This window comes from Triturus cristatus, chromosome 5_1, assembly GCF_964204655.1.
Source record: "Triturus cristatus chromosome 5_1, aTriCri1.1, whole genome shotgun sequence".
Taxonomy (NCBI): Eukaryota; Metazoa; Chordata; class Amphibia; order Caudata; family Salamandridae; genus Triturus; species Triturus cristatus.
The window spans coordinates 44,519,401-44,541,869 of NC_140587.1; the positions used below are offsets into that span (position 1 = coordinate 44,519,401).

The 22,469-nt window shown below is 50.5% G+C and overlaps 1 protein-coding gene across 4 annotated transcripts in view; it reads right to left on the reverse strand.

Annotated features, from left to right (window-relative positions):
• LOC146830122 (casein kinase II subunit alpha-like) overlaps positions 1 to 22,469 on the reverse strand; it is a 235,296-nt gene that overhangs the window by 98,647 nt on the left and 114,180 nt on the right. For all 4 annotated transcript variants that reach the window (XM_085604348.1, XM_085604346.1, XM_085604349.1 and 1 more), the window contains exons 3-4: positions 12,137 to 12,248; positions 4,724 to 4,825 (exon numbers count right to left, since the gene is read on the reverse strand). In XM_085604348.1, coding sequence (XP_085460474.1) covers positions 4,724 to 4,825; positions 12,137 to 12,248 — 214 coding nt within the window. The remainder of the gene's footprint in view (positions 1 to 4,723; positions 4,826 to 12,136; positions 12,249 to 22,469) is intronic.

Sequence of the window (22,469 nt, forward strand, 5' to 3'; positions counted from 1 at the left end):
TATTCGCATTGTAACACATGTGTGGTAAAGGAATGCGTTGCAACGGAAAGCATTGTACCGTCATACATCCCAATAAAATACAGCATAGATCGTTCGATTCTCTAAGCTGGACATATCCGTTTGCCCTGCTGGACCGCTTGAATATGGGTCTGCACTTCCGGTCCTATTTGAAATTGCTTTATACGGACCTTACGGCCTCAGTCCGCATTTCGGGATCTACCTCCTTCACTTTCACCATTGGACGGGGTACCCGGCAGGGCTGCCCCTTGTCACCATTCCCGTTCGCTCTAGCAAAGGAGCCCTTAGCGGAGTGGGTGCGGATGGACGCGCAAGTGGCAGGCTTTGAATGGGCCCAGGGATGGTCAGACCGCATCGCATTATATGTCGATAACGTCCTATTTTTTTCTGACAGACGTGAACAAGACAGTGCCATGGTTGCTCTGTATCATGCAAATCTTTGGGGAATCGTCGGGTTTATTTATGAATCCCAGTAAATCCCCTTTGTGGGCTCTAGGGCCATGGGTGGAGCTGGGCGCTTGGGCCTCAGTGGTGGAGGTGACTATGGTGGGAGTGAAATACCTGGGAGTCTTCTTTGCAGATGTGCCGGGGGTTTCCTGGGACCACAATGTGACACCGGTCTGGACGCATGTCCGTGAGGAGCTGAAGGCCTGGTCCCATTTGCCTTTTTCCATTTCATGTCGCTCTGCCATCTTCAAAATGGTATCGCTACCGTGGCTGCTCTATCAGCTGCAGAACCACCCCTTCCCTGTCCCCCCTTAACCTCCCTCGTGCTTTCGCCAAGTTAACTCGGCATTTGGGCAATTTCTGTGGGCGGGGAAAACACCCAGAGTGGCATTGTGGACATGTTTCCAATCGACATACAGTGGAGGGTTGGCCACCTCGGATGTTCAATCCTACTACATGGCATCGCACCTACTGATCTTAAATGACTGGTGGTACAGGGACCGGTCTGATCCCGCATACGCGGTGGAGAGGAGATGCATGGGGTCTAATACTTTGCATACTATTCTATACTCCGATCCGGTAAGTAATTGCCTCCCTCTGACTACCAAGGTAGTCTTCCAAGTGTGGAAACAGGCTCTTTGAAGGATGGGGTGGTGGGACAGACTGACAAAGGAGTCTCCACTTTGGTCCAATTGGGAGACTGCCACAACTAGCCCCTCTGGCGGGCTTCCGGGGCTGGGACAATATAGGGATCTCCGCCCTGGGGATGTTATACGGGGTACGGTCCTGAAGTCTTTCCAAGATCTCCAATGAGAATATCAAATGCCAAAGACCCAATTTTATAAATACCTTCAGTTCAGACATGCCCTACTCCCTAGTGTAACGGGACTGGAGTCCATCCCTGATTTCAGCGCCTTCGAAGATAAATTATTTATGGGAGATTTAAAAGATCATGAAATCTCTAAAATCTATCAATCCCTTGTGACAAACTGCCCCACGACATTGCATAGGCTTAGAGGGGCGTGGGAGGAGGACCTTGGTCCGCTGGAGAACGACGATTGGACGGAGGCGCTGGCCTCCCCTTGGGAGGCGGCGATCGCAATGCAACTCCAGCTAATCCAATGCAATTATTTACATCGAGTATATTATACTAGAGTCAGATTGTGGAAAGCGGGCCTAGTGGCGTCCCCGATTTGCTTAAGATATGATCAGGAGGAGGGCACTATTCCGTACGGTTTAGCAGTGTATAGTGCTTGCAAGGTTTTGGCGGGGAGTTCTGGCATGTTTGGTGGAGGTCCTGGTATGGGAACTCCCCTTCTCGCCTACATTAGTGCTGTTACATGTCATGGAGGGTGCGGGGGGAAAAATGTATATGCGTCATCTAATACTCTTGGGATTTGCGCTTGCCAAGCGCGATATTGCACGTAAATGGAAGGCAGAGGCCCGCCTTCTTTATCACCATGGAAGAATGGCCTTGCCTGTAACATGGGTCTGGAGGCTCCTGTCTTTAAAGCACTGTGGTGTCCGCCTTTCTTTGGAGCCTCCTTTTGTGACGGATGCCACTAGGCAGGGAGACATGGGCGGGACTCTGGTACAGGAGACAAATGGTTGAGAGGAAATTGCGGTAGATGTGGCGGGATTTGCAGTGAGGCTCAAGATGCAGTATATAACAGTGCAAGGGGGGGGAGGGGTGTTTAATTGGTTTTGTATCATTATTTCTCTCATTTGAAAAATATATGTTTTAAATGTCAATGCATAATGTTTATGTCTCTACTGTAGCAGAAGGTTTTTGGGTAACAGAGGCCTGCATTGTATTTGTCATTTGACGCAGTAAAATATGTTTTTAAAAAAAATACAGCATAGATGACGGAGGAAATGATTAGATGTCCATGGGAGTAATACGGTGTAGGCGACCTTCAGCTTGTGCTCAGCTACATACAATCCTGAGGAGCCTGATGCTAAAAGGAAGAAGAAAGTCTGGTAATCAGAGGTAACCTGGAAGCAAGACTGGTAACTGGGACATTACATAAATGCCCGCCTTGCCTCTGGGCTCACATGTGTGCACATAAATTAATCTGTCGTCCCCAACAAAAGGAAGCTATCCGTGTTACTGAGACTCGGACAAAACGCTCTACAGTAGGCAGTAAGGCAGTAGTACCATCCTCAGCATGTGGAACTGGCATCATGCAATCAAAGTTTAATGTACTCACTGCCTTCAACTGAGATTCTTCAGGCTACAAATGAGAAATAACAAAGGGCCTTATGTACTCAATATTTTCTTAAAATCACATGCAATTGCTAAAGTGTACTAACCTCGTCTGCAGGTTGGAAAAGCCTTTCCATCTGATCAAGTGGGTTTCGAGAGCCATTTCTAATCACAATTATGAAGAGGAGGGAAAGGGGCGCCCCCTCCTAACTCTGACCTACAATGATATGTGTCAATGGTATGAGAGTGCAATGGTCATACCAAACCATGGAACAGACACTGGCATCACAAGGAGAGGGTAATTAGTTTACAAAGTCCCAGGAACAGCTTCCCCCTTTGGGAATCGGGTCAACCAGCCTTGTGAGAAAGATACTGGGCATGGGCCGACAGAGTTCCTGAGGGGTGCCGCATCCAGTGTATTCCCAAACAGGAAGCTTGTTTTAAAGAAGTTCCTGTTCCTCTAGGCATTGCAAGCCACCTCGTAAGAAAATGTTTCCCATTTGGGGTGCAAACGTGGGGATGGTGGTCTGCTGTCCTTTCCAGGCCTCCATCCCTTCATCAGCAGCCAACAACAAGGGGTCAAACAGTGTGATCTGTCTTATTAATATTCAAAAGGCAGGCTGTTTGCGATCCACTGTTAATGGTAAATTTGTGGTGGGACCTATTAGAGAATGGCATCGCATATTGCACTTCCATTCACCGACTAGTTGGTATGAAATAGGTATATGCCTGGTTTGCGAATGGTGATCGTACAACGAGCTCAATATTGTGACAGAAACGTGCAATCCTATACAACATCCTGGAGTCCGCAGAGTTAGTTTTAAAGATACCGCAGGTGGACCAAGCCCTAATCTATATACTGTAGTAAGAGGGAGGTGTGCAAAGCCAGGAACTCGGAGGTGTGCAAAGCCAGGAACTCATGGTAAACTTTATGGGGAGGGTCAAAGTACAACTTCAGAAAAAAGAAAAGGTGCAAGATAAGCCAGCAAGTGGAGCTTAGCACACAGTATGCAGGGCGTGACAAAAAGGAAAGTTGAAAGGCAACTGGGGCCACAAAATTCAACATTATACAATTGGACAATAAGATATATAGAGCACACACAAAATGCATAGGACAAGTAGGAGCAGAACTATTAGGTTATGAGGGAGGACTTCCTAAGAATGTCTGCACTAGATAATAAACATGGTGTAGTCTACAGTTTCCGTCAAAAAGAATGTGTCCGGGTCACCAACTTCAGGTTATCTGCCATGTTTATGTATGTGAAGAAAGCTTACGGGGTTTCAGAAGGATTTCATAAACAATGCATTGAAAATTGTAAAAAGTGCAACAGCAAATGCATGACTCACATGGCTGGAAATGTTCAGTTAGGGCAGTCGAAGCTAGTATAAGAGAACACACTAGCACCTACTAAGAGTAGATTCACCACTACATCTCTTCAGTGCTTCACCTCCCACACCTCAATCCAGCTACTCCAACCTTGTCTTCCCAGGTGGTGCATCACAGACTGATGTTTACTACAATCTGCTCTTTCACCTTTCAAGCCTCATGATTATCTACTTTTGCTTCTTCTTAACTTCTCTTCTTCCTCTCAGCATCATGTCTCCTTCCACTTAGACAATCGGAGGACCACAGACTCAAACTACCTCTTCAGCGCACTTGCCCATCTTTCACATTCCCACTCACCTCAGCCTCTGAGGAGGGAGCGGCTCACTGCTGATCCTCTTCTGTCTGTTCACCTTCCCTACATCGATCTTACCCACTTTCTCATTCCCCTCTCTTTCGAAGTATGGACTCCCCTACCTGCTCGTTCACCTTCCATACATCAAACTTACCTACTTCCAAATGTCGGAGGCGTATGAACTCCCCCACCTGCATGTTCACCTTTCCTACATAACCCTTACCTACGGTCTCCATCCCTACTTGGGGCAGCATGGGGTCCACAGCACTACTGGGAGGCTTCATTACTTTCTATACATTGCCTGTCGTCCCCCCCCCCCCTCAAGTTCCCCATTCTCTTTTCTTCGCAGCTTCGCCTAGGGCCGCAGACTCACCACTGGGTCTTTCACGAGGTCGAGCAGTGAAATAATATTTGGGCCCCCTCTCAGGTTCTCCAGGATTTTGATTTCTCGCTTTATTTTCTTCTTTTTCACAGGCTACAGAAAGGAGAGAAACAGGACAGTGAAATCAAAGGATGTCTCTGCAATGCGTATGCTTTTAAGCCAATTTACCTGCTAAGGAATCATGCAGGAAGGGCAGGGTATAGAAGTCAGAAGCACAAGCCCAAAATGAGTCTATAAACTGAAGCACCTCCCGCACCTGTGGGGGCACACTGCCCATAAAGACCACCTCATAGGCTGCCACTAGCTCCTATCTCCTCCTCTCCAATGGTTTGTTTTATGGATGATATGTTATGAGATGGTTCAGGTAGTGGGGCATGTGGGTATCTATTACAATCTGATGATTCGTGGGTATTTTTCTATCAGTATTTCAACTCCAAGGTATATGTCTGGGATCAATACATGGCCCTCTCCATCTGTCCCCTCGTGAGAAGTGCTCGTCTGTGGGTTCGATCCTTCAACCCTCTCTATCCGCCACCCTCTAGAGGGTTCTCGTCTGTGTTCAATCCTTGATCCGTCTATCCACCGCCCTCTCCAGAGGTTCTCGCTCTTTGCGCTCAAACATTGATCACTCTCCATCTGCTGCCCTCTCCAGAGGTTCTCGCTCTTTGTGCTCGAACATTGATTTCTCTCCATCTGCCACCATTCTCAAAGGTTCTCGCTCTGTGTGTTCAATCCTTGATCCCCCTCTATCTGCCACCCTCTAGAGGGTACGCGGTCTGTGTTCAATCCTTGATCCCTCTTCATCTGCCACCCTTTCCAGAGGTTCTCACTCTGTGAGCTCAATCCTGGATTCCTCTATCTGCCGCCCTCTCCAGAGGTTCTCGGTCTGTGTGCTCAATCCTTGATGCCTCTCTAGCTGCTGCCTTTTCCAGAGGTTCTCACTTTGTGTGTTCTATCCCTGATCTGATCCCTCTCCATCTGCTGCCCTCTCCAGAGGATCTTGCTGTGTGTGCTCAATCCTTGATCCCTCTCGATCTGCCACCGTCTGGAGGTTCTCGGTGTGTGTTCAATCCTTCAACACTCACTATGTGCACTGCCCTCTTGATGTCCTCAGTCCAAGTTCCATCCATGACCTTCTCCCTCTGTACGCCCCTCGACAGAGGTTCAGTCTGTGTGTTCAATCCTTGGCCTCTATGTAACCTGAGACAAGACAATATGGAACATGCACATAGAACTTCCGAATGTCCAAACCCCCAGATCTCTGCAGGCATGGCATGTTCCAGACAGCAACCAGTGTTCTTCAGGGGCTAGTTCAGGGTTTAGCTGTATGCTCAACCAAGGACATTGATAAAACCTTGGTTCATCCATCCTCCTCGGGCATGTGGGCAATGAGAATCCTTTAAGAGCTGTATACCCTATGGTTCATCTCTCTTCCTCAGAGCCTATGTGAGGCTGTGTACTCTATGGTTCACCTCTCTTCCTCAGGACACTGTGAGGTTGTGTAGTGTATGGTTCACTTCTCTTTCCAGGGAACCCTGAGATGCTGTGTACTCTATGGTTCACCTCTCTTCCTCAGGACCCTGTGAGCCTCTGTACTCTATGGTTTACCTCTCTTCCTCTGGACCCATGTGAGGCGGGTTACTCTATGGTTCACCTCTCTTCCTCGGGACCCCTGTCTGGCTGTGTACTCTATGGTTCACCTCTCTTCCTCAGGACCCTGTGAGGCTGTGTACTCTATGGCTCACCGTTCTTCCTCCAGACCGCATGAGGCGGTGTACTCTATGGGTCACCTCTCTTCCTCAAGACCCTGAGAGACTGTGTACTCTATGGTTACCTCTCTTCCTCAGGACCCGGTGTACTCTATGGTTCACCTCTCATCCTCAGGACCCCTTTGAGGCAGTGTACTCTATGGTTCACCTCTCTTCCTTAAGAGCCCTCTGAGGATGTGTACTCTATGCTTCACCTCTCTTCCTCAGGACCCCTGTCTGGCTGTGTACTCTATGGTTCACCTTCCTTCCTCAGGGCCTCTTTGAGGGTGGGTACTCTATGGTTGACCTCTCTTCCTCAGGAGCCTGTGAGGCTGTGTACTCTATGGCTCACCGCTCTTCCTCCAGACCGCATGAGGCTGTGTACTCTATGGTTCACCTCTCTTCCTCAGGACCCCTGTCCGGCTGTGTACTCTATGGGTCACCTCTCTTCCTCAAGACCCTGCGAAGCTGTGTACTCTATGGTTCAACTCTCTTCCCAAGGACCCCTGAGAGACTGTGTACTCTATGGTTACCTCTCTTGCTCAGGACTCTGTGCGGCTGTGTAGTGTATGGTTCACTTCTCTTTCTAGGGAACCCTGAGACGCTGTGTACTCTATGGTTCACCTCTCATCCTCAGGACCCCTTTGAGGCAGTGTACTCTATGGTTCACCTCTCTTCCTTAAGAGCCTTCTGAGGAGGTGTACTCTATGCTTCACCTCTCTTCCTTAAGAACCCTCTGAGGCTGTGTACTCTATGCTTCACCTCTCTTCCTTAGGACCCCATGAGGCTGTGTAGTCTATGGTTCACCGCTCTTCCTCAGTGCCCCATGAGGTTGTGTACTCTATGGTTCACCTCTCTTCCTCAGGACCCCTGTCTGGCTGTGTACGCTATGGTTCACCTCTCTTCCTCAGGACCCCTGTCTGGCTGTGTACTCTATGGTTCACCTCTCTTCCTCAGGACCCCTGTCTGGCTGTGTACTCTATGGTTCACCTCTCTTCCTCAGGACCCCTGTCTGGCTGTGTACTCCATGATTCACCTTCCTTCCTCAGGGCCTCTTTGAGGCGGTGTACTCTATGGTTCACCTCTCTTCCTCAGGACCCTGTGAGGCTGTGTACTCTATGGTTCACCTCTCTTCCTCAGGACCCCTGTCTGGCTGTGTACTCTATGGTTCACCTTCCTTCCTTCCTCAGGGCCTCCGGCTGTGTACTCTATGGGTCAACTCTCTTCCTCTGGATCCTGCGAGTCTGTGTACTTGTTAGAAATGGGATCTCTGGTTGGCTAAGGCTTGCGCCAAAGCCAGGCAGAGACCACCACTCTAGTCAGGGCAAGGGAGTTACACGCCAAAGATAACCCCTGCTCACCCCCTTGATAGCTTGGCACGAGCAGTCAGGCTTATCCCGGAGGCAATGTGTGAAGAGTTTGCGCACGCACACAGCAACAACACCCCAGGTACACCACAAAAGGAATTCCACACAAGGTTATATATAAAAATAGCCTTTGTATTGTCAAATACATTAGAAACAATCACATAATATACACTGTGCCAACAGGCACTAGGCAATATTCACAGGGGACTATTTACACACCACAGGGCCAATGGGGCCACTGTCAAAACCATCACAAATCACCAATTGTAAACGTAGCACAAATAATAAATGTAGTGCACAACTGTATTGTATCCTGCAACATAAACATATTAGGCAATCAGCATCACCTCGGGCGCAAACACATTATGCACCAACCTCATGAGCCAAAACATAATAGATAACCTCACAATCATGAATCCCGCTAGGGGCAGAAATCAAAGTAGAAAGTAAGCACATCACATAACCTATAGTAGAGGTATAAATCAGGGTGCATCAATCACATATACATACACCATATATGTAAATTGATACTTGTATAGCGCACTACTCACCCGCAAGGGTCTCATGGCGCTTGTACGAATACCGCTGTGGAACCCATCCTGGCTTTCCCTGTGAGGCGCCCACTCCTGGGCACCCCCAAGGTGGAGGCCAGGCATCCTTAGCGTTGTGGGGACCGTTGTGGAGATTAAGCAAGCTATTGCCCAGAGTTGCAGAGTGGGACTCCATGATTGGAATAGGCACCGAGGCGAGAATTATCAGGTCCGTGGAATTTTTGAGCCCAAGACCCGCCGAGGCGGGGAATTGAACCCTGGTCCCGGGCTAGACCTCTGCATCAGGGTCTGCCGCTCTAATCATTGAGCCACACTTCTCCACCATAAGCATGAGCCCAGCGTCCAGAATGTCAGGGCTGGCTGCAAAAAGCAGCAAAGTGCACAAATGACCAGGCCTAAACGTGGCAGCTGCCCACTACTTGCAGGGCAGCTGTGCAGGCAAAAATGTGGGCACTGGCACTACACGTGCCTAATCCACCCGGGGCCCCTGCGAGGACTCCTCCGGGAATGCGGTGACTAAAACACAAATGCCCCCAAGATGCAGTTGCCCGCAACGACAGCGCAACTGTGAGGAGATATGGGGCTGGCACTGCGGTGCTTCCTGAACCCCCACTGGGGCTCTAACACCAAAAGATGCCCCATGTTGCAGCGGCCCGCCACTGTGGCGCTGCTGTGAAGCCACAGGGAGAACGGGCACAACTGTGCCTGGGAGCCCCACTCGGGGGACTCGTGAAAACAAATGCCCCCAACGTTGGAGTGGTCCGCTGCCCTGCGGGACAGCTCAAGAAGAACATGTGGGGTAACGTCCCACTCACTTGGGACTCCCTCGCGGTCGGCTCTTCCAGGTGTCCTCAGCATTGCCGGTCTCCCTCTCCTCGTTGCTCCTGCCAGCGCGGTCCCTCCACCTCAGGACTCCTCCAGGCAAGATCCTCTGGGGCATAACGGCAGGGAGCAACGTCTCCGCCTCTTCACTTGGCTTCACGGGCACACACAGGAGGGCGGGGTAGGCTCCCGTCTGCCTCCTTCGCCGGCCGGAACTTCCTGCTCTCCTGGCCAGGCCCCGCCCACGTCTCAGCGAGGGTTGCCTGACTTTTTTTGCATATTTATACAGCGTGAACTCGACCCGAAGTTATTGGAGCGCTTTACATGAGCACTCTATTTACATTACACATTCAAGCACAGGGAGATTAAGTGATTTGCCCAGAATCACAGGATGTGGACGCGACCCCGAGGCTCGAACCCTGGTTTCCAGCACCAAAGTCAGCAGTCTAGCCAATGGACCACATCCCCTCCCTTCCTGGTTGGCTTGCTGCGGCGGTGATCTCCTCAATACGGGGTAGGCTCCCGTTATTTTAAAATACAGTCACTTGCGGGGTGATCACCCTCTATTCAAATATGCCAAAAAGCGGCAAATATGTGGGGTGGACTCCCGCTATTCAAATATGCCAAAAAGCGGCAATTATGCGGGGTGGGCTCACGCGAAGCCACCAGCAGCACGGGAGAATCCCCACTTCGGAAGGCAGCGCCATGCAGCAGGGCACCAGCACTCTCCCCGTCCTGGGAAAATCAGGATGCAGTGCCTTACAAGGCGCCAGGTGCCAGATCCCCAGCAGTGGCCCCAGAAGGGCCAGAATAAAGAGTCCTTGGTGGGGGGGGGGGGGGGGGGGGGGGGGAGGGACCACAGCACAGCGCAACAAGGCAGGCCAGCATGCAGGGCCCCCAGAAAACAGCAGCTGGGTCCCGCAGCGGTTCCTCCTGGCAGAATGTCCCCCCCCTGCCCCCCCCAAAATAAGAGCAAGCACAACAGAACATTTTCATGGGGTCACAGCCCCTGCATTTATACCACTTTTCCCCTTTGTGTCACAACACAGGATATAGGGATACCAGTTAGAACTGGTATAGGGGAGCTTTGGAGCACTTTGTTTTGCTCAGCTCCTCTCTCCTTGGTTAGGTGGGGGCTCAGGGATCAGACACACCACAGGGGGCGGAGCCGGCATTGTGGAGGGAAGGCACAGCCCTATTCAGGTCCCAGGTGCAACTCCTCCCTCCCATCTAGATGCAGATCTCTCTATGCACCACTGGGCTGACTCACCCTGGTTCCTGGAATTCCCCACACCATCCAGCACCTGTCAATCACAAGTCAGACATGCACTCCACATCAGGCAGGCAGACACATAGCACAAAGAAATGCTAACTTCTAAAAGTGGCACTTCACCAGTCACCATAAATCTGCGCACACCATTGCGCAGCATTTATTCTCATGAGTTCGCACATACTAAACTCGACCCTGCACTCCTCTCACACCAGGAATTACCAAGGACACACATATCCCTCATGCATTCCTATAGGAGGGCAGGCCAATCTCACCACACGCACTCCGAGCGCACGCACTTTACACTGGACCACCAATACCAGGTCACAGGAAAGGCAAAAAGTTTAGGGGTGAACCTTCCAAAAGGGCCAAGTCCAACAGTACTCTATGGTTCACCTCTCTTCCTCAGGACCCCTGTCTGTCTGTGTACTCTATGGTTCACGTCTCTCCCTCAGGACCCCTGTCTGGCTGTGCACTCCATGGTTCACGTCTCTCCCTCAGGACCCCTGTCTGGCTGTGCACTCCATGGTTCGCCTCTCTTCCTCAGGACCCCTATCTGGCTGTGTACTCTATGGTTCGCCTCTCTTCCTCAGGACCCCTGTCTGGCTGTGTACTGTATGGTTCATATTCTATGGTTCACCTCTCTTCCTCAGGACCCCTGTCTGGCTGTGCACTCCATGGTTCACCTCTCTTCCTCAGGACCCCTGTCTGGCTGTGCACTCCATGGTTCACCTCTCTTCCTCAGGACCACTGTCTGGCTGTGCACTCCATGGTTCGCCTCTCTTCCTCAGGATCCCTCTCTGGCTGTGTACTCCATGGTTCGCCTCTCTTCCTCAGGACCCCTGTCTGGCTGTGTACTCTATGGTTCACCTCTCTTCCTCAGGACCCCTGTCTGGCTGTGTACTTTATGGTTGACCTCTCTTCCTCAGGACCCCTGTCTGGCTGTGTACTCTATGGTTCACCTCTCTTCCTCAGGGCCTCTTTGAGGCTGTATGGTTCACCTCTCTTCCTCAGGACCCCTGTCTGGCTGTGTACTCTATGGTTCACCTCTCTTCCTCAGGGCCTCTTTGAGGCTGTATGGTTCACCTCTCTTCCTCAGGACCCCTGTCTGGCTGTGCACTCCATGGCTCACCTCTCTTCCTCAGGACCCCTGTCTGGCTGTGCACTCCATTGTTCACCTCTCTTCCTCAGGACCACTGTCTGGCTGTGCACTCCATGGTTCGCCTCTCTTCCTCAGGATCCCTCTCTGGCTGTGTACTCCATGGTTCACCTCTCTTACTCAGGACCCCTGTCTGGCTGTGTACTTTATGGTTGACCTCTCTTCCTCAGGACCCCTGTCTGGCTGTGTACTCTATGGTTCACCTCTCTTCCTCAGGGCCTCTTTGAGGCTGTATGGTTCACCTCTCTTCCTCAGGACCCCTGTCTGGCTGTGTACTCTATGGTTCACCTCTCTTCCTCAGGGCCTCCTTGAGGCTGTATGGTTCACCTCTCTTCCTCAGGACCCCTATCTGGCTGTGTACTCTATGGTTCACCTCTCTTCCTCGACCCAGGCAGTGGGACCCGTGGGAGGCCATGTCCACGGGCCCTGTGCAGACCCCGACTATGGCGGTCGGTGAACGGTGGACAGTGCACACACGGCCTCTTACCTTCAATATTTTCACCACCACCTTCTCGTTGTTGGTGATGTTAATGGCTTCAAAGACTTCGCTGTACTTGCCGCGGCCCAACTTCCTCACGAGTTGATAATCGTCTTGATTCCTGTAAGGGCGGGATTTAGAGGTCAGGAGGAGGAAACATCGAAGGCCACGAGGCAGCAAGACCAAAAGAGAGCACACCAAACCTACTTGGCTATTTACCCTCCATCTATTGGCCGGTTAGCAGCAAACCGTTTACAAAATATAATTTTTTCCAGCAAGAGTGTTCAATGAGTTAAGTGCTCGCCGCTGATGCCTCTGCGTCACTAGTTCGGATCCCAGTAAGTCCAGTTCAACTTTTCATCCCTTTGAGGTCAGTACACGGAGTACTATTAAACTGGGCGATATTTGACACTGGTTGTTTACAGTGCTTAGAGTCTGAAAAGACTGTATGAAACGCTATATAGAACCAGTGCCAAGTAAAGTAGCCCAGGTTCATGTGTGCCCACCTTTGACAAGATATTCAGCCTGGCCTTATAAAATGTCTTTGTATTTTATTTCTCTTTCTTGTAACCGTAAAAAAAAGTGTGGGGCCGTCTCAGACATCCATCCAACATGCAACACATGGCGGGCCCTCCTGATTCAACGCTACCGGAATCAGCTTTACTGACATAACCAGCTGCCTGTACTCTGATGACTTATAGCTAAGGACTTCGGAATTGTGCGATTCTGTGGCTGCGGCGTTTGCCGCATAATTATGGGTTTGCTAGTTTTGACACAATCCATCATCTGCTTCAAAACCTGCGGATTTCAAAATGTGTCTTTCTAGTTCAGACGGGTCAATAATGACTAACAAGCATTGGCATAGCCAATAGGTCTCGCCTTTGGGACCTTATAAGTATTTAGCCATGCAACAGTTGCATAACTAAATACTTATAAGGTCCCAAAAGCGAGACCTATTGGCTATGCCAAGCGGCCTTGCGGCCGTGGAAGTGATCGCCATTGCGATCAAACATCAAAGCGGCCGCGAAAGTGAAAGTAATTGCGGGAAAGCGTGGCACGCGCGCCCGCGCACATGCACTGTAGCTCTAGGCTGGCCTGATAGCACTTTTTCGAGCCCTCTCAATAAGTCTCGCCAGACCAGCGCATGCGCTGGGTCAGGCGAGACCTAAAAACGAAGTGACGCGTGTTACTGTGCAGTTAAAGGCCTTTTGCAAAGCTGACTGGTCACCTTTATGTTGCTTAGTCTCTATTTGGGTGTCAAAGTGGTACTAAAAGTAAAACCTTTGCTCAGATAATGTTAACGTGTGGAAATCCCCAAATAATGAGGTAATACTGACACAAATGTGCTGTATAATTTGCTATTTCTTGGTGCATAAGTCAGCCAAATCTGCTGCATAACTCAGGCCACCCTTACCACATAATTCTAGAGACCCTGCTTATATCAATCATGAGTGCCCTATTACTCTGGCGCGGTCATGAGGCCCAGGGAGATGCACACACCCCACACAATGGTATTAGCAGCCAATCCAGAGCTAGGGACTTCTGAATGAGGCATAACATGCGGTATCGAACTCTGCGCACTGGACTATTACAGGATTTGAATTTGTCGTGTCTCGTTTCTCCACGCAGATTTTGCCAGTGCTCTTTCCCGGCGTAAGCAGAACATTCTAACCTTTATTTCTGCGGAGACAACTTGCATTGTAAATAAATAAATAAACCCATGGAGGATTCCAAGGCGTTTCTTCAGGGGGTGCTGTGGAACTCCACAACCTTGCACGCCAGTCTCCTGCAGCCCTCTGTCACCCCTTCTGCCCCCCCATGCCTGTTTTTCTATCTTTGTCTTCTTTCTCCCTTACATGTCTTTCTCTCTCTTGCTCTGGAACCAGGTATGGAGGATGATAAATACTCCCTGATCCCTAGACATGAGCGCAGGTGGCAATCAGCTGCCACCACCGGCACAAATTAAGCATGGGCAAAGGGGTGTACATACACAAGCATGGCTGGCTAGAGACGCCTGTACTCCTAGGGTGCCACAAAGCTGCTCTTCCTCACTCCCTGTGAGGCCCGGCTCCTCAGACAACCGTGTGCTCTTCCTTACACTCGTCACTCCCGGCTCCTCCCGAGACAACTGTGGAATGTGGCTCATATCTATGTACCTTGGACCCGGCAAGGAAAACGCCTAAGTGCTTCATGTCTCCACTGTCACTCGGACGACATGGACTTGTAAAACAAGCACTGGCAAAGCCAATCACTCACATCTTTTGCCCTTGCTACTTCAGCCCTATTGGTTTTCCTAATGGTATTGGCTGATGCGGTGAAAAAAAAATAATAATAATAATAATGGTTATTGCGGATATTTTGTAGCCTAAACAAAGAAACAAAAACTGGTAGATGTGTGCATGCGCTACCTCATGTTCTTACCGAAGTCCCCGCGCGATGAAGTATACATGTGCCTGCGTCAGCATGCACACGCGTTCACACTAATGACGCAGCAGCATTTTTGAGTTTACCATTCAAATATGGATAACACCAATCTTGGAGCAGGATATTTATATTAAAAAAGCAATAAACGTTGCTTGAAAGCGCATTTACAACAAGCACTGACAAAGCCAATAGGTCTTGCCTGCTCCTGATCTATTGTGTTTGGTAATTTGTTTTAGATGCACATTGACAAAGCCAACAGCTCTTGCATAGGCAAGACCTATTGGCTTTGCCAATGCTTGTTGCATGTGGTCTGCAAATATTAAATCAAAACTGCACTGACAGAATGTTTATGAAAAGCAGCCCTATGCCTCAGCTGTCTTCTATAAAAGCAGAGCAGCCAAAGCAGTCATCATAAAAATGCAGACCTAAAAATCTGGTCTATAAAACGGACTGTCACCTCAAAAACCCCAAATCATTTGGATGCCACAATTAGTGCCGGAAAAATAATAATGCGGTTAACACCCCGTTACGTTCTTGGTGTACACCGCTTTCCCTCTGGCTGTGTTCTGTGCTACATCCGCACTCTTGTGGTCATAACATTGTTCACATTTTATGTATTGCCTACTGATTGTACTCAAGATCAGAAACTTCAGATCACCTCCATTGCCAGGGGTGCTGCAATACCGGCAAACAGCTGTCAACCAAAAAACACACCCCCCAACACTCCCAAACCGTGCGGGAGATTCCCAAATTGAGTGGGAGATTCCCAAATCGTGCGGTAGATTCCCAAATATTACTCTCACCTCCAGGATCCTGAAAATGCTGTAAAAAATTCAATTGATTTTGGCTTTCTACATATTTTAACCAACTTCAGTGAGTGAAGCCAAGAGGATAAAATCGTAAAGCTAGTTTTATAACGATAGTCATGCACGCTTCTGGTTTAGAGCTCCCTTCATCCCAGTTACTTTTTAATAATTTCGCAATTGACTGACATTTTTGTGATACTTTAGTTCCAAAAGCATTTTGTTAATGGCATATTTTAAAAAGCCGATATATAGCAGCAGTTTGTGACCGACTGCTGCTACTAGAAACTGAGCACTAGACGTCCAATAACATGAGAGCTTTACAAGCTCTTGACCAATCATTGGCAAAGGGTATATCCCGGGGCGGTACCACCCATTAAGAAGACCTGTGATTACTAGACGGGCAAAGATGAATGAGGTCAGCAAAACAAAAAAAAAAAAAACAAGCTTGCATTGCAAGTTAGCAATTCTGAACCTCTGCTCTCTAATGCTCAGAAACTGAAATCGCCCAGAAGTAGGTAACTCCGTTACAAAGCACTGCACAAAAGATTGGCTTGTTTAGACAAGAAGGGAGGCGGGAGGAGATTTCCGGGCTGCTCGAAGAATGTAAACTAAGCAGCCATGCACCCTGAGCGCCGGTGACACTGGCATTTAAGCAATCACTTTCAAGATGGATGAAAAAAACAGCGTCTGATATTTGATCTCGATCTGAGAGGATGTGGGTAACGTCCAGAGCTGCCGACTTTGGAACTGGCGAACCAGGTTCGAGTCTCGGTGTCTGCTCTCCCAGTGCCTATAAAAACAAATGCCAATTGTAAACAAACTAAAAAAATGGCGCAATTCCATAAAAATGCCGAATGAAAACAAAAGAGGTAACTGAAACAAAATTACAAATGCCGTATATGGATATTTAAGTTTATTAGCACTACAGCAATTGTTGCTGAACCCCCGCTGGGTAAACTTGCACAAGAAAAGCAGACCTTTTGAAAACACTGGCAGAAAAAAAAAAAGAATAGTGTGCTTAAACAAACCTATATGCACAAAAGGGCAAGACTACAAGAAATACGATCATTGTTCATTGGAAGGGTCGACACACAAAAAGGAGTGACATATAACAAACATTGATCAGAGAAGCAAGCCTTTGTGGAGAACACGCGAAGCAACAAATTAAAAGCGATGGGCGGGCTGAAAGCCCACAGAGTAGATACAGCAGGTCTCAAAGAGTCAGCGCATGCGATGCCTAGGCAAGACCTAAAAAAGGAGACGCCCGGTAGCAAATTACAGCTGGTGGCCCACCTAAAAAGTAACAAAGAAAAAAAAAACATAAACACACAAAATAGTATACCGGAAGGAACTGTGGCTCAGCGGATGAGCAGGGATGTGAGGAGCAATTAAAACACAACTAGTGTGACAAGCATTACTGGGAGAGGAGAGGGAAGCCTCGGGACAAGTGGAGGGGAGGTGGAAAAACCACACAGATTGCATGGGTGGGGGGTCAAGTAAGGATGCGCGAGAGGGGGAGATACGAAGAAAATAGGATTCTCAAACGGTGGCAAAAGAGAAAAAAAGCAATGACAAAGCCAACAGGCATCGCCTATACAAGAGCTATTGGCTTTGGCAATGTGTTTTTGCCATGCTGTACACCAGTGTGGCTGCTGTTCAGCATGGCTAAAAGTTAGTAGTGATGAGTGACCTAGGCTGGATTAGCTGGAGTAGAGTGCCAAGAGAAAACAGGGGAGTAGATTATCATACAGTGGAAAGGGGGGGTTGAGTAGAGTGTTGGAGAGTTGATTGGAGTAGAGTTCAATGGCAGAGAGTGGCGTGAAGTGCAGTGGAATGGAATAGGGTGGAGTGGGTTAGAGTAGAGTGGGATGGACTTGGGTAGAGAGGGGTGGACTGGGGTACGGTGGGGTAGAGAGGGGGTGTATTGGAGTGGGTGGACTAGATTGGAGTTAGGTAGATTACAATGGGGTGAAGTGGATTGGACTGTGGTGGATTGGAGTGATAGAACTGTGGTGGGGTTGATTGTATTAAAGTAGGGTGAGTTGAGTGGGGTGAATTAGAGTGGGGTGAATTAGAGTTGTGTGAATTAGAGTTGTGTAGGGAGGATTGGACTGGAGTGTGGCAGATTTGACTGGAGGGGGTGAATTGGAGTGAGGTGGGTTGGATTGGAGTGTGATGGACTGGAGTGAGGTAGGTTGTATGGATTGGATTGAGTGGGGTGTACTGAACTGGGGTGGATTTGACTGCAGTGGAGTCAGGTGGACTGGATGGGTTGGATTAGATTGAAGTGGGGTGGCGGGTTGGATTAGATTGGATGGCACTGAGGTGGGGTGGATTGACTGGGGCAGACTGGAGAGAGGTGGAATGGAGTGGCATGGGTGGGATGGATTGTAGTCGAGTAGATTAGACTGAAGTGAACTACATTGGGGTGGATTGTATTGTTTTGGATTGGAGTGGGGAGGATTGGAGAGGGAAATATTGTAGTGGATTGGGATGGGATGGGATTGGAGGGGGCAGATTGTTTTGGACTGGAGGGGGGCAGATTGTTTTGGATTGGAGGAGGAAGATTATTTTGGATTGGAGGGGGGAGGTTTGGAGGGGGAAGATTGTTTTGGATTGGAGGGGTGAGGTTTAGAGGGGGAAGATTGTTTTGGATTGGAGGGGTGAGGTTTAGAGGGGGCAGATTGTTTTGGATCGGAGGGGGCAGATTGTTTTGGATCAGAGTGGGGCAGATTGTTTCGGATCAGAGTGGGGCAGATTGTTTCGGATCAGAGTGGGGCAGATTGTTTCGGATCAGAGTGGGGCAGATTGTTTCGGATCAGAGTGGGGCAGATTGTTTCGGATCAGAGTGGGGCAGATTGTTTAGGATCAGAGTGGGGCAGATTGTTTAGGATCAGAGTGGGGCAGATTGTTTAGGATCAGAGTGGGGCAGACTGTTTAGGATCGGAGTGGGATCAGAGTGGGGCAGATTGTTTGGGATCAGAGTGGGGCAGATTGTTTGGGATCAGAGTGGGGCAGATCGTTTGGGATCAGAGTGGGGCAGATCGTTTGGGACCAGAGTGGGGCAGATCGTTTGGGACCAGAGTGGGGCAGATCGTTTGGGACCAGAGTGGGGCAGATCGTTTGGGACCAGAGTGGGGCAGATCGTTTGGGACCAGAGTGGGGCAGATCGTTTGGGACCAGAGTGGGGCAGATCGTTTGGGACCAGAGTGGGGCAGATCGTTTGGGACCAGAGTGGGGCAGATCGTTTGGGACCAGAGTGGGGCAGATCGTTTGGGACCAGAGTGGGGCAGATCGTTTGGGACCAGAGTGGGGCAGATCGTTTGGGACCAGAGTGGGGCAGATCGTTTGGGACCGTAGTGGGGCAGATTAAAATGGGGGAGATTGGACTGGGGAGGATTGGAAGGGGGAAGAGTGTTTTAGACTGAAGGGGGGAGATTGTTTTGGAATATGAGTGGGGCAGATTGTTTTGTATTGGAGTGGGATATGAGTGGGGCAGGTGGTTTTGGATTGGAGCAGGTGGTTTTGGATTGTAGTGGGATTTGAGTGGGGCAGATTGGACTGGAGTGGGGCGGATTGGACTAGAGTGGGGTGGATTGGACTAGAGTGGGGTGGATTGGACTAGAGTGGGGTGGATTGGACTAGAGTGGGGTGGATTGGACTAGAGTGGGGTGGATTGGACTAGAGTGGGGTGGATTGGACTAGAGTGGGGTGGATTGGACTAGAGTGGGGTGGATTGGACTAGAGTGGGGTGGATTGGACTAGAGTGGGGTGGATTGGACTAGAGTGGGGTGGATTGGACTAGAGTGGGGTGGATTGGACTAGAGTGGGGTGGATTGGACTAGAGTGGGGTGGATTGGACTAGAGTGGGGTGGATTGGACTAGAGTGGGGTGGATTGGACTAGAGTGGGGTGGATTGGACTAGAGTGGGGTGGATTGGACTAGAGTGGGGTGGATTGGACTAGAGTGGGGTGGATTGGACTAGAGTGGGGTGGATTGGACTAGAGTGGGGTGGATTGGACTAGAGTGGGGTGGATTGGACTGGAGTGGGGTGGATTGGACTGGAGTGGGGTGGATTGGACTGGAGTGGGGTGGATTGGACTGAATGGAGTGGGGTGGATTGGACTGAATGGAGTGGGGTGGATTGGACTGAATGGAGTGGGGTGGATTGGACTGAATGGAGTGGGGTGGATTGGACTGAATGGAGTGGGGTGGATTGGACTGAATGGGGTGGGGTGGATTGGACTGAATGGGGTGGGGTGGATTGGGCGGGGTGGATTGGGTGGGGTGGATTGGGCGGGGTGGATAGGGTGGGGTGGATTGGGTGGGGTGGATTGGGTGGGGTGGATTGGGTGGGGTGGATTGGGGTGGATTACAATGGATTGGATTGGAGTGTAGTAGATAGGATAAGGTTGGAGTGGAGAGGATTAGGTTGGAGTGGAGAGGATTGGATTGGGTGGATTGGACTGAGTGGGGTAGATAGGACTGGAGTGGGGTAGACTGGAGTGGGGTGAGGTGGACTGGAGTGGGGTGAGGTGGACTGGAGTGGGGTGAGGTGGACTGGAGTGGGGTGAGGTGGACTGGAGTGGGGTGAGGTGGACTGGAGTGGGGTGAGGTGGACTGGAGTGGGGTGAGGTGGACTGGAGTGGGGTGGACTGGACTGGAGTGGGGTGGACTGGACTGGAGTGGGGTGGACTGGACAGGAGTGGGGTGGACTGGACAGGAGTGGGGTGGACTGGACAGGAGTGGGGTGGACTGGACAGGAGTGGGGTGGACTGGACAGGAGTGGGGTGGACTGGACTGGAGTGGGGTGGACTGGACTGGAGTGGGGTGGACTGGAGTGGGGTGAGGTGGACTGGAGTGGGGTGAGGTGGACTGGAGTGGGGTGAGGTGGACTGGAGTGGGGTGAGGTGGACTGGAGTGGGGTGAGGTGGACTGGAGTGGGTGAGGTGGACTGGAGTGGGGTGGATTGGACTGGAGTGGGGTGAGGTGGACTGGAGTGGGGTGAGGTGGACTGGAGTGGGGTGGGGTGAGGTGGACTGGAGTGGGGTGGATTGGACTTCAGTGGGGTGGATTGGACTTCAGTGGGGTGGATTGGACTGGAGTGGGGTGGATTGGACTGGAGTGGGGTGGATTGGACTGGAGTGGGGTGGATTGGACTGGAGTGGGGTGGATTGGACTGGAGTGGGGTGGATTGGACTGGAGTGGGGTGGATTGGAGTGGGGTGAGGTGGACTGGAGTGGGGTGAGGTGGACTGGAGTGGGGTGAGGTGGACTGGAGTGGGGTGAGGTGGACTGGAGTGGGGTGAGGTGGACTGGAGTGGGGTGAGGTGGACTGGAGTGGGGTGGATTGGACTGGAGTGGGGTGGATTGGACTGGAGTGGGGTGAGGTGGACTGGAGTGGGGTGGATTGGACTTCAGTGGGGTGGATTGGACTGGAGTGGGGTGGATTGGACTTGAGTGGGGTGGATTGGAGTGGTCCAGACTGGAAAGGGGTGGGCTGGTTTGAGTAATCCGGATGGAGGGGGGTGGTTCGGAGTGAACTGCAGAATGATGTGTTAAGCATCATCTCAGAAATTACACACAAGAAACAATGTTGATTTGCAATATTTAGAACAAGATAATCCTCATCTTCTGAGAACAGCTCCCACGAGCCAAAACAAAGGAAAGCGTGAGTGCCAAGTGTGAAAAGAGGTGACAAAATAAAAGAAAGTTAACTATAGAAAATAAATCTTGCAATTTTGTTTGTCCTGGTTTGCAGGTTTTTGCCAGTCACATGTTTAGGTCTCGCCTGACCCAGCGCATGCGCTGGTCTGGCGAGACTTATTGAGAGGGCTCCAAAAAGTGCTACCAGGCCAGCCTAGAGCTACAGTGCATGTGCGCGTGCGCCGCGCTTTACCGCAATTACTTTCACGGCCGCACGGCCGCTTTGAGGTTTGATCGTGATCCTGATCGCGATCACTTTCACGGCCGCTTTGCATAGCCAATAGGTCTCGATTTTGGGACCTTATAAGTATTTAGTTATGCAACTGTTGCATGGCTAAACACTTATAAGGTCCCACAGGCGAGACCTATTGGCTATGCAAATGCTTGTTTTTGTTTGCAGGGCACTACAAGTTAAAAAGAATAAAACAGCACCTCAATCACGGCCAGCGCCATGAAGGCCAACACATGGTAAGCAACGGTCGGGCTGCAAGGCTCTACCCTAAACTGAGTCCCTCAACATAGGCAGAAAGGCACAAGTCATCAAATCAGACCATTATACACAAAAATTGCTGCACATGAAATGGAGAAAGAAGCTAGGCAAGAAATCCACCCAGTAAATGAAAAGGGTCTGACCCAGTGCCCACTAGCTCTAAATATCTCAGTGTATTAGCAACAACTGGTTTTTGATAAATAACATCTAAAGCGGTCTATAGACGAGACGTAAAAGGCACCCGCTTGTGGTATCGTGGGGTGGGGGTGTAGGGCAGGCCTAAGGACAGGGCGTAGCTATGGGGAATGACAGAGGACACAGCAGTCGGGGTTACTGGTGTGGGCCGAAGACCACGAGCGGTCTTCTGCCCGTTTATTTATGCCTTCGGGCGTGCCCGCCCTCCGGGTGCGTGCGTAGCGTGGCTGAACGGGCCGGGTGGCTCCGTTACCACATCCCTCCAATCTTTCAGATACAGAGATCAGTTCTCACAGAACAGTTCGGCTCTTGCGCACACCACGCAAAGTCTCTCAGTCTCTGATTGGGGGCCGGGTTTGGCCGAAGGCCGTACGGCCTGCTCCGGGGAACGTCTCCTCGTCCAGTCCCACAGGCTCCCTTCTCACTGGGTACCCCCATATCTTCGGAGGACCTGTTCTCTCGTTCCCCTGCACCGGACAGTGGGGGCGCGCTCCGCGAAGTGCTCGCCTGCCCTTCTGGTGAGCTGCCCCCTTCTCCGGCTTCGAACTCCTCTTCCTGCGAGTCGGTCTCGGGGGGAGCTGAGGTGACCTGTTTGAACCAGGACGCGTTTCGAGTCACTGTCCGTGTTCCTCTCCTGACTGACACCATGGTGCCCTGCACTCTGGTCACCTCCCACACTTCCGGTTCAAACGGGGTGCGACACTTCCAATTTGGGTACCGGT